Source organism: Carassius auratus, chromosome 28 (genome assembly GCF_003368295.1).
Source record: "Carassius auratus strain Wakin chromosome 28, ASM336829v1, whole genome shotgun sequence".
In the NCBI taxonomy this organism is placed as follows: domain Eukaryota; kingdom Metazoa; phylum Chordata; class Actinopteri; order Cypriniformes; family Cyprinidae; genus Carassius; species Carassius auratus.
This window is the reverse complement of record NC_039270.1, coordinates 6,717,391-6,735,593: the sequence shown is the minus strand read 5'-3', so window position 1 is coordinate 6,735,593 and position 18,203 is coordinate 6,717,391. Positions and strand designations below refer to the sequence as shown.

Sequence of the window (18,203 nt, the reverse complement as noted above, 5' to 3'; positions counted from 1 at the left end):
TGGTAACACTTCATTCCGGGTCCAATTCTGACCATTAACTGGTTGCTTATTAGGATGCCTATTATTAGGCTGTTTATTAGCACTTAAATATAATTATAAAGCATACTACATCTCTAATCCTACCAATACCTAAACTTGGCAACTTCCTAACAATTGATAAGAAGCAACTTAGAAGTTAATTGAGGAAAAAGTAATAGTTTAAGGTTTGTTAATAGCGAGAAATGGACCCTAAAAATAAGGTGTGACCATGTATTTTTATAAATAAAAAAAGACATACCATAACAAATGTAATTCATTAATCACCACTAACTTATATGACCATATTATAAAGCATTATTGAAATATTATTCTGCACTATTTCTAGGTCATTAAATCAAATAAGCACGTTTTAATTGAAGCTCAAAATTCTGTCAAATGTAGTTGGAGTACATGATCATAAGGTTTGACAAAATTCCTGGAGTTTATGGAGCTCGAGTGCTGCTGTCATTAAAGCAAAGATCATCCCATTTTTCATTTTCACTAGGGGACTTTCAGATTTCATTGTATTTTATTATTATTATATGTTGGGCATTTTAATCACCTTCCTATCAGAGAAGGCATGTTGCCAGGTATTTGACACTTTAATGAAAATTCTAACATAAATAAATGTCAATCTTAATTTCACAAGGGAAATTAAACCAGGAAACACTCCTTTAGATCTGTCATGTTTGTGGTGTTTTCATTCATTGTTCGAGGATGAGGGGAATATGGAAGAATATTCAGGACTTTTTTTTCCACCATTACCAATTGTATTTTCAATTGTGTTTCCCATATGTGGATGTATAAACTGGTATGATCTAAATGCAACTGCAAATTTAGCAATTTTTGTCGTGATCGCGACATAACAAGGGTTGCTCTCTAAGTTACACAACTTTGCCAACAGGTGACAGAAATACTGCTGGGAAGTTACTGACATTTAATTAAACTTGTAAATGTTAAACGCTAGAATAAATATGTAATTTTGTTTGAAATTGTATTGTTATTGTTAACGTTATTACTGCTGCTTGATTCACAGTTTCTCATTTACAAAGATAGTAATGTGCATCTTTCTTATGTTTAATCGTTATCATTAATAAATTAGCATAGCCTAACTCCTGTGTTTTCAAAATCAAACAATCAATATAAAAATTAAATAAAAATAAATACAATTTGCAATTCCTTTGGTAAATTGCCCTGAATATTCCTCTACACAAGAACCTGTCTATGTTGGCATTTGCACAGTACAGCCTCGGGCAACAACCGAAAATGGAAAGCATTTTCTTCATTTTTAGTTAATGAGTCTACTTATTTTACTCCCCTAATTACGGTTGGTAGCTTTTAATTATTTGGATTTAGAGTGCTTTTTTCCTGCAGTCTGTGACATTATGAGAAAATCCTTTGTTTTGGTTACATTGTCATAGTTGAGAACCTCTGATTTAGGTCTTACATATATCTACATAAAAACCAACCCGAAAGTTAAATGGAGAAAGACCGAAGCAGAAACAAGAGAGAGAAGCAGACAGTAAGAAAGAGACAAAGACGTGTTTGTGAGAGACTGGAGAATCTGCTGGCAGACACGTGCATAATTATGTCTGCAGCAACGCAGCCCTAATGCTTTGTGTGTTTGCATGTCTGTCTCTCCTCAGGAAGAGTGGTGTGAAAAAGTTCACACCTACTTGATGATTGCCTCATGGGAGCGGTAGTTTTCGCACAGCAGGATCCTGCAGGGGTACTCAGATGGGTAATGCTCGTACAGCCGGTCCAGCAGAGACACGTGCAGATTCCTCTCCCGCGCAAACTCACTGTACACAAACGGACTGAGCTGGAAGACAAGAAAGCTCAGAGTCACGCTCAGATGCCTTATATTTGGCACAAAACCAACGGCCTTTGGGTTCGCTAACTTCAAGCCAGTCTTGATTTTCATTTTTGAAGTATTTCTTGAACCTAGTCGTTGACTGACTTGTGGGCTAATGTTTAGCATTTTTACATGATTGGCGTCAATAAAAGGCTTGAACTAGACCAATGATGAATTTAAATGGCCTTACATTTCAAGTAGTGTTATTTTTTTGTATTAATTGTATACTATTCTAGTATTTATTAATGTACCGAAATTAGCTTATATTTACATTTGTTTTGTTTTTTACGTGTGGCATTTTAAGTGCTTTAGTCCTTTTTATTTAGCTTTTATTTTCATATTTTGACATGGCTTGAATTCATTAAAGTTTAAATTTGAGTTTATAATTTCTATGATTTTTTTTATTTTTATTTTTTTAATTGTAAAATTCAGTTGACATTTAAATTTTAGTTTTAATAATTTTAATGTGATTTTGTCCTTTTTTATTAGTTAAAAACATTTGTTATGATTATTTTTATTTCAGTTTAATTTAAACTTAGTTTGAAGTTTAAGTAATTTTGTTTACAATTTCAGTTTTAGTACTTCGTTCAATAAGGTACAGAAGCAAAATTTTCATTTAGGGTTACGTTTTTCTTTGGTTTAATTTTTATTTGTTTTGTTAAAAATAATGTTTTTAATTGTATATTATACTTTATGTTTTAATGATGTATTATTTATTATGTTTATTTCATGTTTATTGCAATTAGCCGCAAATGAATTAATAGATATCGTTAACTGTAACAATACCGCTTTAGAGAACAGATTTCTCTGCTTTTGCAGTTTAGTAGTTTGATTTTTGTCAATTTTTTAGCAAATCATTTGTTTAAAGAAAAAAAAAACATTCATATCAGTTTTTTTTCTATTTTGTGTTCATCTTTTCTGCAGTCTCTAGATATTAGCATATCCACTGGAAACCCACACTGGTCAACAACGACTAAAGAAATGACTGTATTCCTAATGAACAGATCTGAGGCCGTCCTTGACATGAGGCAGCACAGGTGGAGTGTGAGATGAATTATTAATGCAGTAGGAAGTGAGGGTGGGTGATGAGGTTTCTATCAAAAGAGCATTTAATTAGAGGGCCATTGGTTCCACTCGGGCTGAGGCGGTTCTTCATGAGTTAGACACTGACGTGACACAGTCTGCAGAGTGAGGGCAGTGAGAAGAGACGGGATGTGACAGCGTGGAGAGCCTGTTGCCCTGATCAAGCATCTCTGGGTTGAGCTCAGTCCACAGTCATCTGTCAGGGGCCCAGTTCTGATCCGCCGATAATCAGCAGAAATATCTTAATCTAGGTCAGGTTTTTGTAGATAATATATTTAAAGCTTCAGTTTAGTAAACTAAAATATTCATCAATAAATACTTGCAAGCAAATAAGTCAATTTTATACAATACATGACCTGTTGAGCAAATGTGCGGCCCTTTGAAATCAGTTATTTTTCCCAATTTTTCCTGGATTCTAATATTTTTCCATTTTCAGTGGTTAGAACACGTTTACTTAAAACACGTTTACTTAATTCAAACCATGAAACGTATACGATTTAACAACAATGTTACATTTTTAATGACATTTGTAGAGCCCATATATAGGAAATCTATTTTATTTTTCCCTAATTTAGTTTTTCGGGTTTAAAATTTTTGAATTCAATTTTGGTTGAATTTTGGTTGAAGGAAAGGTCCTATGAAATTTTTTGTTTTTCCCAAATTCAGTTTTTCCCTCCGTTTAAACTTTGCTGCATTACGTTTATAACTTAAATTACATTTTTAGTAAATCAAAAATTGTCTTATTAACTGAAATCATGAAACTAACTTAAATTATTTGAAACCGCTTAATTCATTAAAAGGCTTTTTAATAATTTTTTCCCCCCCAAATTCAGTTTTATTTTTTCTGAATTCTGTTGAAAATGAAATCAAAAAAAGTTTTTAGTAATGCAAACTCATTTCGATTCATGAAACTAAGTGACCATTTAAATGTGATGCATTACTGAAGCAACTAAGACCAAGTTTGACTTCATGTTGACTTAAAAAAGCCTTAAATCTTAAATTCTGCTTCTGAATAACCTGAAGACCTGAATGGCGTTTTGCAATGTTGCCGATGTCATCACTCTGCATATGGTACCTGCATATGGTCTCCTGCCAGAACGACTCGGGTGCTCTTAGTGGCCAAAGCCAATGGCATGATGGTCTCGCACTCCATAGCTTGGGCTGCCTCGTCCAACAGGATGTGTGTAAAGATCCCTTTGGAAACACACACATGGGAATAAAATATTCATTACATGGAGCTTCACAGGAGAAGGCATCAATAATAGATTATTACACACACAAACACACACAGCAGCCATTAACACAAAAGGATCTAGCATTAGATGCCACAGAGGAGGTTCTGCAGGCACCATCTCAAGGGAAGAGGTGTATGGTTTTTAGTGCAGGTGTGTGATCGACAGATAACTGTGGATGTGTCATCCAACACAGAATAAAGCAGCTGGGGGATGCATTTCATGATTGTAGTATATTCCTTGTTTTTGTTTTTTTGTTTGGCAATACAGATTCCAGCAACTTCATTGACCATAAAGACAAACTTTGCTTCAGTGCATTGAAATGACTGAAATGCCAATATAAAATCACCCAGAAGAACAATATTTTGGTCAATGTTTCTTAATAAAAAAAAAAATCTGATTCATTTAATACACTACCATTTAAAAGTTTGGAGTTTGCACGATTAATGTGTTTGAAAGAGTCTCATGATCAGCAAGGGTGTATTTATTTAATAAAAAATGTGAAATAGTACTGCAAATAAAAATAATTATTATATTTGAAAATATTGCAAAAATGTAATTTAATCCTGGGATCAAAACTGAATTTTCAGCATCATTACGGCAAGCGACAGTGTCACATGAACCTTAAGAAATCATAATCCTAATATGCTGACTTGCCGCACAATAATCAGTGTTGTGCTGCTCTCATATGCTTGTTAAAACCATTTATTTGAATTTTTTTTTTTTTTTTCAGGATTATTTTATATAATGTTCACAGCAAACAGCATTTATTTAAAATATAAAGATCTGGTAATAACAAATATCCGTCAGTTCAAACTATGATAAATTTAACACATCCCAGCTGAATAAAAATATTCATTTCTTGCACTTTATTTGCCCTACAGAAAAGGTTATTTATATATTTTTTTTTTTTTTTTTTTTTTTTTTTGCATCACTCAAAACACAAAAAAAAGTTTGTTCGCAAAAATCTATTTTCCATTCCAACAATGTTTTAAAAAAAATACTGTAGTTAAATATGATGCTGCTCATTATATTTTGTATGATTAAATACTTTTAAAAATTAATTTAGTGATAAACAATGTAGTAAACATGCCTTCATTATCTCAATCTAGATTTAGTGTGCTTTGTGTTTTAGTTCTTGAGTATGACATTCTGAATCTAATTGGCCCCATCGGCTGTTTGGCTGAAATGGCGATTCTCTGAAATCAACCGTCCTATTAAGTCAGATATATATCAATAAGCCTATTATTCGGACTATAAGATACACAAACCCAAAATGTTTGTGTCACTGGAGGGAATAAACTTTCACCCCTCCAAACACATTAGCGCGATGCCAGAAATCAGTAATAATGACTTTAAATGAACAGATAAGAAAAAGAGGGAAGACAAATGAAAAAAAGAAAAGAGGACAGCGCTGGGTGTTATTAATGCTGAGTGTGTTAGACAGGCGAGCCGGGTCTCTTAGCAACAGATGATCCTGTGCGCAGACACATAGGAGGAAATTAGCCTTTCCTAATAAACTGTTGCGGCCCCCGCTGCACTGCTCCTGTAGGATGGGTTTAATGTGGCCACGTCCAGCTGTGCCGCGCTTCTGTTATGTCTTTCTGTTTTAATCAGATGTGTGCAGATATGAAAACTAGCTGCAAGCGATGTCTTTAGCATGCCAGGAGTGTGTGAGGGATGAAAGTGAGGAACGGTGAGTTCTGCATGCTGTGTGTGTGTGTGTGTGTGATTGCTGACCAGGCTCCAGGTCAAGCTGGCAGAGGTACTGAGACGTGCTGAGCGTGACCACGACCACACGGTGGCGCTCTACATCCTGTCGCGTGGGCATCTGGAAGGTGTAGTACGCTCCGGAGATCAGGCAGTACTGCTGCACCAGCGGGTGCACCGTCTTCACCCAGCGGTTCCTGAAGTAAACCCTGCGCAAACACAGAAACACAACGTTGACGGCAACGTTCACTCAAAAAACAGATTTACTCCACCACGTTTTGTTGAAATACAAATATTTTTATTGAAATTTGAGATCTCAAACTCAACCAAAACTTTGATGCATCAAAAAGGTTGATTACAGAGTTATAGAACCGAACATTTTTATTAGACGAGCATGAACTAGTGCGTAAGACCAGGGTTATCAAGAAATTCATATGTTGTCTGTACAAGCTAAATTTTAAGATAGCAAAAGAGAGACAACAGATGAACAGACTAGTGTGGGTGGAGTGCCAGTGTGACCTTGAACTATGAGAAAGAACATGATTTTAAAATATTCTGGATGACTAACAGCATCAAAATTGCATAACAAATTCCCTTGCACAATGTCCAGTTTTCAAATCTTTCATCGCCATGTAACTTGTCCAGTCAACATTACGAAAATCATCAAGCTACTCTGTTCTTTAGCTAGTACCCATGAAATCAAAATGAACGTTTTTTGGGTGTTAGTATCAAGATGTTAGTTTTCAGGTTATCTATAAGGCAGTGTGCTCCAAAACAATGACACATTTTTCATCTCACAAGCTTGCAGCTCGTAATTTCCCTCAAAACGGCCAAACTATTTTATTCGATGTCACATCTTACTTCATCCTATCATCAAGTTACTGACCAATCAAATGCTCTCAAATCAGAAGTGCCCGCCTGTGCCTTCACAGCTGGTACCTCAGATACTCAGACATGATAATCAATTGTATGTATTTTTGTAAATCGCGTTGAAATCATGCGTTTTAAATGCGACATCAGTTGGCCATTTGTTGGTATGATTCATTAGGGTCTTCATGAAAAGTCTATATAACATACCTTGGTGAAGATTTCTCAACCGTCGTGTAAAACAAAACAATTTTTACCTTGCCAAAAACAGCTCGGTTCACTTTAAATGATAATGAGCTACTGCTCAACAACCCCCAACCCCCTTGAGTTAGTCAATACTTGTCAATACTAAAGTCAACACTACAATAAATCGCAAATAGCGAAAATATTTATAATAGTTTGTTTAAGTGACTTTCATAGTATTGTGCCATAGTCAAACTAACCGTGCTTGAAATACTGAAGTGTGGCTACTATGAAAAAAAACATGCATCTTCAGAAAGAGTAGGAAGACATTTCAGCCATTGAAACTCATTTTTATTAATTATTATGTATGTGGTGTTTATACAGAAAGTTGGCATGCGGCGCTCCAGATGCTGCGAGTGTTACCTGAGAGGTCGTGCGTGTGGATTGCCTGCCTCCACGTATGGATGAAGGTAATCTTTGATATACAGATCTGCTGCACTGTTTGAATGTGTACAGATCAGAACCCTGAAACAAAGAGAAAGCAACCATCATTAGCACTTGTTAAGAAAAAGCTGCTTAAATCAGGGGGGAAAGACAACAAATGTCTTAAGTTAAATTCCCCTGTTCTTCAAGACTATTCCTCAAGATTAGCAAGGAAGGTTTTGGGATCGATACAGCTTAAGCTCCATTGACAACATCTGTGCAATGCTGTTTTCACCACAGGAAATTTCGATTCGTCACACAACACACACACTCTTGCAATGTAAGTCTATGGGGGAAGACATTCTGAAGGGTTTATAGCTAGAACTTTCCAAACAAGGTTTAGTTCTTTCATATTGGTTTCATGTTAACAAATATAACGTTTTAGTCTTGTGGCTATAGCTTTGAAAATGTGAGTATTTTAATGTTTATCATTGGGTAATGTCTTGCCCTGTAGACTTCCATTGTAAGTGCATTACTGAACATTTGTGTCAATAATATTGTTTTGTTTTTTACATTTGGTCTTAGTCTGATGTCAAATCTTAGTCCTATTAGTTTTTAATATTTTATTTTTATCTAGTCAAGGTTTCGTTGACAATGTCTGGGGATTTCTGTCTAGATTTAATCAATGAACACACTCATATTTTAGTCAAGCTGCACAACAGTTAAACAAATAATCACAAATATTTTACTCATTAAAATTAAAAACATTAAAAGTATGAGCATGTACAGCACTCAATTCTTAGTTTGGGCTCCTTTTGCCTGAATTACTGCAGCAATGTTGCATGGCTTGGAGTCAATCAGTCTGTGGCACTGCTCAGGTGTTATGAGAGCCCAGATTTCTCTGATATTTGCCTTCATCTCTTCTGCATTCTTGGGTCTGGCATGCCACATCTTCCTCTTCACAATACCCCATAGATTTTCTATGTGGTTAAGATCAGGCGAGTTTGCTGGCCAATTTAGAACAGGGATACCATGGTCCTTAAACCAGGTACTGGAAGCTTTGACACTGTGTGCAGGTGCCAAGTCCTGTTGGAAAATGAAATCTGCATCTCCATAAAGATGGTCAGCATCAGGAAGCATGAAGTGATCTTAAACTTCCTTGTATACGGCTGCGTTGACCTTGGACCTCAGAAAACAGTGGACCAACACCAGCAGATGACATGACACCCCAAACCATCACTGACTGTGGAAACTTTACACTGGACCTCAAGCAACGTGGATTGTGTGTCTCTCATCTCTACTTTCAGACTCTAGGACCCTGATTTCCAAAGGAAATGCATATTTACTTTCATCAGAGAACATATCTGTGGACCACTCAGCAGCAGTCCAGTCCTTTACGAAGTGAGACGCTTCTGACGCTGTCGGTTGTTCAACAGTGTCTCGACACAAGGAGTGTGACAGCTGAAACCCATGTCTCTCATACATCTGTGTGTAGTGGTTCTTGAAGCACTGACTCCAGCTGCAGTCCACTCTTTGTGAATCTCCCCCACATTTTTGAATGGGTTTTGTTTCACAATCCTCTCCAGGCTGCCGTTATCACTATCGCTTGTAAACTTTTTTTGTACCACATCCTTTCCTTCCCTTCACCTCTCTATTAACGTGCTTGGACACAGAGCTCTGTGAACAGCCAGCCTCTTTTGCAATGACCTTTTGTGTCTTGCCCTTGTGCAAGGTGTCAATGGTCATCTTTCGGAAAAGTCAGCAGTCTTCCCCATGATTGTGTAGCCTACAGAACTAGACTGAGAGATCATTTAAAGGCCTTTGCAGGTGTTTTGAGTTAATTAGCCAATTAGAGTGTGGCAAGAGGTGTCTTCAATATTGAACCTTTTCACAATATTCTAATTTTCTGAGATACTGAATTTGGGATTTAGGGTCAGTTATAATCATCAAAATTAAAAGATATAAACATTTGAAATATATCAGTCTGTGTGTAATGAATGAATATAATATACAAGTTTCACTTTTTGAATGGAATTAGTGAAATAAACTTTTTGATGATATTCTAATTATATGACCAGCACCTGTATATCGGTCGACCACTAGTCACAGTTACTGCATAATGATGACCCTCATCTTTTCTTCCTCTTGTGTTAGTCATACAATAAATAAAAAGTACTTTTCATCAGTTTTTGATAACAAAATGAACACTACTGAAAATGCCTTTCTTGTTTTGTTTTTCAAAATGAGTGGAATTGATTTTCTGCATTAAATTATTTTAAGGCTGACCCTGCTTACCGTGTTTCAGGCTGCTTGAGGATGTGTTTGACAGCCTGGGCCAGCGTGAAGGTCTTGCCTGTGCCGTAGGGTCCGATGATGAGCACCGGCGGGAGGTTGATGGAGAGGGGGGTGGTGATGGCCAGAATAGCCTCCTTCTGCTTGGCATTCAGACGGGGATCCAGCTGCTCATCCCACTGCCTGTGGCACGGAGGAAGAAGAACTTACACACTGGCAACACAGCTGCCACTCACACAAACAGAGACGTCTGTGAGTGAACCAGTGCTGCTGGACAAGCAGATATTATTCATGTCCTGGTACTTGTGAAGCTTTGTTGGATGAGGAACTAGTGCAAGAAAATCTCTAGGGTTGTGTGTGTGTGCGTGTGTGTGAGTAAAACTCACTCGTTTGGTTCTTTGCATGTGCTCGTACCTATTGGGACTCCAGGGGATTGTGGGAGTGAGGCTGGCATCTGGAAACAGGATCCCATTATCGCGGATGCGATCCAGAGCGTAGTGCATCTCACACAGAGGAAGCCTATTCAGCTGAAACTGCAGCTCCACCTTGCATTCAAACACACACAAAACACACCTGCTATTCAAACAGACTCTGCCAAGACTTTCTGGATTTATTTGCACTTTTGTTTTTTGCAGCACCTGCCATGTGCTACGGACAACACATCTAACAATGGCTTTTAAAGGAATGGCTTTTAATTGGCAAAGAGTAAAACTGTATTATAAAAGTATATAAAACTTTATAAAACTGTATTATAAAAGTAAATGGCATTCCAAACCCATATGCTGGTGTCACTAGGACACAAAAAGGAGAAGTGCTGCAGAATATCCAGGAATATCCATAAAAAGAAATTGAATGTGAACTGAGGTTTTCAAGGTCCAAACAAATCATAAATGTTATACTAAAAATCGTCTGAAATGATACCTTTACCATTCAAAAGTTTGGGGTAGGTAGTACGGGTGGGCGAAGAGATCAAAATTTTATTTCCTGATATAGTTATTTTTGCTTTTAAATGTTCTTATGTTATACATTTTTGATACCATAGAATTTCCACAATTCTTGTCACCAGTGTCAATATCAATATTTTTTTTTTTTTTTTTGTATTTTTGTCTGGTTTTCTTAGTAGAAATATCTAAACATTCTTGAATCAAAGTACATTTACATAAGAAACAAAATGGCTCACGGATATATCTTGACTTAAATTAAAACCATCAACATTTATTTCTACCAAAATGTATTAAAATGTAATCAATTAAAATTAATTCAAAGGGAAAACAAGGTTATTTTTCTTGGTTTTTAAGGTTATGGTTTCTGCAGTATTTTTAAGTTCAAATTTAAGACTTAAGACTTGTAAGACACAAAGAAATACCATTTGAGCGGGGTATGGCAATGTCCATATTACCATTTTAAACTAATATTTCTCTAAAAAGCATCATTTACAGTTCAGATAGAATACAAGTTTTCACAAACTTGTTTCAAACTCAAAGTTTTATAAAATTATTAACTTTCCATTTCAGCCTTTGAACCATTGTTAAGAAAATGGATTGGAGTCAAAAGTATTAATTATTTTATTTAAGTAATTTATTAGATCTTATAAATTAGATCTAATAAATTTATTATCTAATTTTCTGGGATTTTATTGATAATGACACTTGTTGAGTGTGTAATTCTGTTGATATTTTAAGAACTACCCTGGACAGCTAACGCTTGAATTTTTGAAATATATTTCGTATTCTGTGTGGTCAGTTCACAGCAGTAATAGAAATAAGCGTGCACCATCTTTTAAGTCAATTTGGCATTTGGGTTGTTACTAAGCAAATTAAATCAGTAATAACAAAATGTTTCTTTGCAATGCAGAGGAAACGCAGAAGCATTTAGATGCACTTGCACACAATTTAACATTTACTACTCTAACCTGTAGTATAAATGCATAAATAGCATTTTGATATTTTAAATATAAAATATTGAAAACTGATGTTTGAATTAAAAAAATGAAAAGATACTTAAAATGTGAAATAAAAAATGCCAGTAGGTGGCGGCAAATCACTTAATAAACAAGTCATTGCGCTTATTCGCACACTGTTAAAACAACAATTAAGATATTAAATGGAAGACCATATATATGGCACACCCCTATGTTTAGATAATGCATTGTCTATTGTCAGACAAAAATCTCACTGGATTATTACATTTAATTGTAAAATGAATGGTTTGGGGGGAGAACTTGATATTTCCTACAGACACACTACAGCAAAAGATAGAAATAACGGAATTATTCCTTTTTTTTAGCTGGTAAAAACAGTTCTTTAAAACTCTTATGGACTAACAATTTGGAAATATCACTTTTACACAAAATAATTCATACAAGTTTAGAGTGACCTGAGATAATTCAGAGTCCATTTATACAGCATTGGAATCAATCCATTATCATCCCACTTACAGCTTAAAATGTTCCGGGACAGTTTTACAATCATTTAAGGAACCGTGTTAAATTATTATATGTGGCCACACAAAGCTTGAGCCCACACAGGGATTCCACGAGACAAAACGATTCAACACTATTAAAATACAGTGAGAGAGAGCGTGTTAAGCTGCAGGGCACAGTGATAAATGGGATCTGTTAGATGAGTAAAAAGGGTAAATTAGGCCAAATCCCGCTCTTTGTAAAGCAGCCTGCTTACTGAAAGTGTCTTGCCTATGACAAAAGTCTCTGGGGTTTCAGCCATCGCAATTCAATTTACAACAGTAAATGGTGTACGCCGCTTAAACTAATTCCATTACATTTAGCATGTCTCTATTTATGACAAGATAACGGAGACTGCACACTAGGACTGGGTGATATATGAAAGAGAGAAGAAGATAAAAAAAACTCTCGATATTGTCAATTTTTTTTACGATATTCGATATATATCTCGATATGTTTGCTTTTGCATTTAAATAATTATACTGGGGGAAATAATTAAACTGTGATAAGTCTTTAGCTAAGAGCACAATTCTGTCTAATGTCTAAGATCTGTGGCATGATACCATGTTCCAGTATTGCTGGTTAGTATACACTCCTATGACATTCTGTCTGGTTTCTAGGGCGTTGCTAGGTTGGGTGTCCTGGCTCATTTATAGCAGATGGTAAAAGTTGTTTGGCCGTTCTGTCTGGTTTCTAGGGCGTTGCTAGTTTGGCAGTCCCTCCAGAAAAACGCGATTATGCGATTGCCTGATTTAATGCATAATCAGCCAAAGGCCGCATAGTTATGCGGGGTCGCATTTTTTTCAAATACGCCGCTCTTTTGCCGCATAAATTGCCGATTTTGGAAAGCAAAATATGCGGGGCTAGCATGATTTCATATTCCCTGTATTTTCATTGCAAAAAAACTGAACAGAAGTAAAGCGTCATTTTCCTCCTATTGCCATGGGAACCTTATGAAGTGACGTAATTATGTGACGTGACATCATCTGCAAACCCCGCGGTGAAACCAGGGTGAAACTGAAAGCACGCAAATCATTCTTATTTGCCAACAAAAATAAGCGCAAAAGAACGTGCAAAGCAGTTTCCCGATTTGTTACATGACAGTGGAGCCAAATTATATTGCGAGAACTTGCGAAAACTGGGGTTTGATGAAATAGAGAAAAAAAGGTGATTCCCCCAACACCCCCTTCTCACTAGGCTACTAACACTGTTATAGTTTCATTCAAAAGTTGATGCAACTTTACAGTTGTAAGATTGCACTTTTTTGTTACAGAACAGTACCAAAAATTTAGAGTTGTAATTATATTAGTAGTATGTAAAATAATTTACGTTGCAGTAAGAGATTGCAACTTAAATATTCTGTGATTTAGTCTGCTTGCTTACCATAGGAAGTAATAAGAAATTACTCTTTACATTAAGGTAGTAGCCTAGTGAGAAATAGGTGTTGGGGGAAATCACCTTTTTTTCTCTTTTTCATCAAACCGCAGTTTTTGCAAGTTCACGCAATTTCATCGCATAAAAGTTCAAAGATATCCCGCATATTCCATCGCATTTTTTAAGAAAACGTGCCGCAATAATCACAAAAAAAATCCGCGTTTTTCTGGAGGGACTGGTTTGGGTATCCTGGCTCATTTATAGCAGATGGTAAAAGTTGTTTGGCCGTTCTGTCTGGTTTCTAGGGTGTTGCTAGTTTGGGTCTCCTGACTCATTTATAGGAGATGATATATATATTCTGGTATGTTCTTGCTGGTAGCTAGGGCATAAATAGGCTTGGGTGTAAACATGCTATTTTTTATAACAACATACTCCACATATGCGAGGTCTTTTTGAATGGGATCATAACATACCTGCAGCTCCTGATCCGCCACCAGCCCCAGCTCCCCACAGCAGTCCCTACAGATCCGCAGAAAAATGTAGTCTTTTGTTTTTTCCTCAATCAGGGCCTCATACACGCGTTCCTTGGCTCCAGCTGGCTGGTTCTGACCCATCCGCTCCTTAAAGACAGGCAGCAGCAGCACAGAGTTGACCTTTGTCATGACCAGCCGCCCAGCCAGCGTATCTTCAGACAGTGTCTCCGTCAACTTGAAGCGTGCAAACAACTGTCCGTTCTGAGCATACTTTGCACCACCAGAAATGCCAGTCAACATAAAGCTTGTCACCAGCTGCAGGTTAACCTTGATGTTGAACCTGAGAAAAAAAAAGCAGCAGGTTTAGGAAAACATGATACAGCAATGTTGGCTCCACCAGTTACTGTGTACCGACTATTGACCTTAGTTTGCATGTCAAGAATTGTAACTATAAGAATAAAATATCAATAATTAATCACAAAAAAAAAGAAAATTAATAATTTTACTCCCATCTACATGACAATTACCACAAACAATGCTCACTTGCTTTTTCAAAAAGACCACCAGTGACCTCCAGTGGTAACAAATAGAAATTATTATTAAATATCACTGAAGAATATTTCATAATAATGGCTCGACTATGGACCAATATTAAACTGTATGCATATTTACTTAAGTCAGAGAAACTAAAAGCTTCAGTATACAATTTCCAGGTGAGGGTGCACAACCTTTTTCACATCTTCAGGAAACTAAATTGCATTATCACATGACCAGGCTGCAAATATAAACACATCTAAGGAAGAACTACGTGATGTGACAATGTTTATGAGGTCTATTGAACTAGATCCTTCAAATGTGTAAGCAATATGTAAACAGGTTATCCTTCATCAGCAATACTGAACATTCACCAATGATTCCTAAGTTATGTAAAACCATTAGTACTTTTGGATGCTTTTGTATTGATGTAAAACCTTCCACAAAGACCTCTATTATTAGTTAACATGGCCGCATGCTAGTCCATTACTGTGCTTTTATCAACTATATAGCTTTCATAACTATCAATAATTACCAACCCCTTCACATTGTAAACGAACTATGACTTTTCACATATCGGTCAGAGATGGACCAGACTTGACGGTGATCCTCTGAGACTACTCACTTGCTGACTTCTTTGTACTGAGCGATCTCCTCGATGTAGAGCAGGTCATGCAGGCGGGGCTGGTAATTGTCTCTAGTGAGGGTTTTGTCCAGCACAGACTGGGTGAAGAGCTGGTCGGCGGATAGGGGGATCTGATAGCGGGTCAGTAGACTGCGCTCTAGATCCATGTTTTCATTAGGGACAAACTCCACGATGGTTTTACATGACGAGTCCCAGCGCTTAGCTGTCATCAGGAGCTGCTGTCGCGCTTGCATCAAGTGCTCCAGATCTGTGGGATTATGGGTAGTGGATAATGATGAAATGCTAGTCTAGGGTCACATTCGATAATATACTGATATGTATGGAGTTAGGACCTCTAGACATGGATTTCATAAAAAGTAATAATGAGCAGAAAGTACACTAAGAAAATAACTTGCTTTACGTTCCTCACATAAAGTTATCCCATGGCTTCAGAAGACTTCAAATAAAGTGCTTGGGTGTTTCATCATAATTTATATAGAAAGAAATAGTATGTCATCAAGGTGAAGATTTTCAACTTGCCATTGTTTTGCATTGCTGGCTTGATTCTGTTAAAAGTCTCTTAAAAAGCATTAATGGAATAAAAAAAAATTCTCTCAGCACAAGCACAATCTAATAAAACATGCATCATGCATTAAAAAGTTAGTTAAAACAGTAATATTTTGAAATAATACATAACTGCATTTTGAAACGTAATTTATTCCTGTGGTTCAAATCTGAATTTTCAGCGTGATCCTTCAGAAATCATTCAGATGTGCTGATTTGATGCTCAATAAACATCATTATCAATGCTGAAAACAGGTGTGCTGCTAGTGCTTATTATAATTAATATTTTTGAGGAAACTGATGCATTTTTTTAGATTCTTTAAGTAAAAGAAAGTTCAAAGCAACAGCATTAATTTGATTAATGTTTCTTTAACAGTCTGAAAGTCTCACTTTAATTAATTTAATGTTTCCTTGCTTAATAAAGGCGATACAAAATCAGCAATATTCATTTTGCCATATTCATACTACAATATACAGCATGTACATATACACACACACTGTACATTTATAGGTTCTTTGCAGCAAAAGCAAATTTTCAGCAAGAAGCACTTGACTTAGTGCTTTTTTGGTGCTTTAAAATAGCTACTGACTTTCATTGAATGGAATAAAAAAGAAAAGAAATGAGTCACAGTATGAACTCAATAAAATGTTATTTTGTTTTCCACAGAAGAATCAAAGTCCTGCATTTTGAGACCACATGAGGTCAGAGCAAAATAATTTTCATCTCTTTAACAAGTAACTTAAGCATTTTCCCATTGTCCTACCTTCAATGGAAGCGGCGTCCACCATCACTCGCTGCATGAGCACGGGCTCAGAGCCAAAATCAAACACCACGGTCTGCCGGAAGGTTCCGAAGATCTCGGTGCTGAAGGAGACCACCACAGTGTAAACGCAGTGGTCCATGCCGTTCTGTACTGGGCCGGCGGCGCTCCACTCCTGACAGCCGCCTTCACACACCTCCTGGGGCACCTGGGTAGATGCGTCCCCAGCCGAGACCGCCGTGATGGAGAAATGTGGCCGGTTGGCATCGTAAAGCAAAGCTATGCGGTGTAGAGTACGGACCGGCTGTTTGTGACAAAACAAATCCCAGTTTGAGATTCAGTCCTGGAGACTGATTCAAAGTTTGCATCGACTTTGAATACATGATCTGATTTAAACACTATGTTTTCTTTAAACAAATGACTCTCTGCCACTCTGTAGCTTAGACTGCCCAAACCTTGCAGAAGATTGTGAACGTCCAGGAGTGAGACGATTTCTTGGTGTTGACGGTAATTGAGAGATCTGAGCTGTGCTCCACTGTAACTCCATCCAAACAGTCATTCATCTGCATGACACGAAACCATTAAATCAATAGACGAGCAGAAACATCTGTAACAGCTCACAGATAACCGCTTCTGACTGTCTTCACTATACAGGGCCACAGCATGTAAAAATATATGCTTTGTGAATGGTTAGCAAGAAGTATACTGTAAATTACATACGGTCCCGCTATCAGCCTGTAGTATAACTAGTTCTTCAGCAATAGTAGACTTCAGAGCAGAATAAAAACCAAAGTTTTTATTTAGCCCAAAACTAAAAACAAAGTTGATTTATTAGTCAAATTTACTTAAAAATAAATTTACACTTGTATATAAAAATTTGACTTACAAGCGAGGCCGTTTTATTTAAACATTTTGACTATTACTTGCGTTTCTACTTCCAATACATTATTGAAAAATAAAAATTTCAACAGTGCCTATAATAAAAAATTATTACAGAACAATGAGTAAGTAACAGAGTGCATGTATTTCGCCCAATTATACTCGTGTAATTTCTTTTCAGCTAACAAACAAGTTTGACGTCTTTCTGCAGTTGAAATACGTATTGAGCGACAATTACAAAATTTTCCTTGATGTTTATTCATGTTTATTTTGTTCTATAATTATTATTAAAGAGAAACAGATGACAGGTTGAACTGGCGGCTACGAAGAATTTCAAAAGCACATATTTTGGTTGAAGTTTGTGATCAAATTTACTGTGTTTTATAACAAAACACTAAGCTTATTAAGATTAACAAATGGTAGGTCACCACAAATAAGAGGTTCATGCATCAACTGAAAATAACAGAATAAAAGATCTTGGTTCATCAATATGAAGAGAGTTACAAAAAAATATTTCAGTGCATCACTACTTAATTTTCCCTTAAGTAAACTGGTTGCAACTTGGATAGAAACAAAACATCTCTCAAGTGTCAAGAGGACTGTACCACTCTCTCTGGGGTGAGGGAGTTGATCCATTTCTCGATGAGCGCCTCCATGTAGTTCTCGGTGAAGTGCTTGCCCTCCTGCTGCTGTTTGAGGCGGATGAGTCGGGAGGCGTAGCGCCGTTGCCATTCTGTCAGCTCCTCCTGAGAGTGAGCCGAGGTGCACTGAGCTCCGTACCGACACAGACCCTGCTCTAAAAACCTGACCGCAAATCAACAAAACAGCACATTACAGTCATAATGCACAGGTAAACTATGCAGAAAATC

At 36.7% G+C, this 18,203-nt stretch overlaps 1 protein-coding gene across 1 annotated transcript in view; it reads right to left on the bottom strand.

Moving 5' to 3' along the window:
* The window catches only part of helz (helicase with zinc finger), a 63,367-nt gene that overhangs the window by 37,083 nt on the left and 8,081 nt on the right, over positions 1-18,203 (bottom strand). The window contains exons 8-18 of the mRNA XM_026207454.1: positions 17,940-18,138; positions 16,911-17,018; positions 16,459-16,759; positions 15,131-15,398; positions 13,972-14,311; positions 10,078-10,208; positions 9,667-9,846; positions 7,372-7,473; positions 5,929-6,107; positions 4,032-4,150; positions 1,695-1,840 (exon numbers count right to left, since the gene is read on the bottom strand). Of these exons, the coding sequence (XP_026063239.1) occupies positions 1,695-1,840; positions 4,032-4,150; positions 5,929-6,107; positions 7,372-7,473; positions 9,667-9,846; positions 10,078-10,208; positions 13,972-14,311; positions 15,131-15,398; positions 16,459-16,759; positions 16,911-17,018; positions 17,940-18,138 (2,073 nt within the window). The remainder of the gene's footprint in view (positions 1-1,694; positions 1,841-4,031; positions 4,151-5,928; positions 6,108-7,371; positions 7,474-9,666; positions 9,847-10,077; positions 10,209-13,971; positions 14,312-15,130; positions 15,399-16,458; positions 16,760-16,910; positions 17,019-17,939; positions 18,139-18,203) is intronic.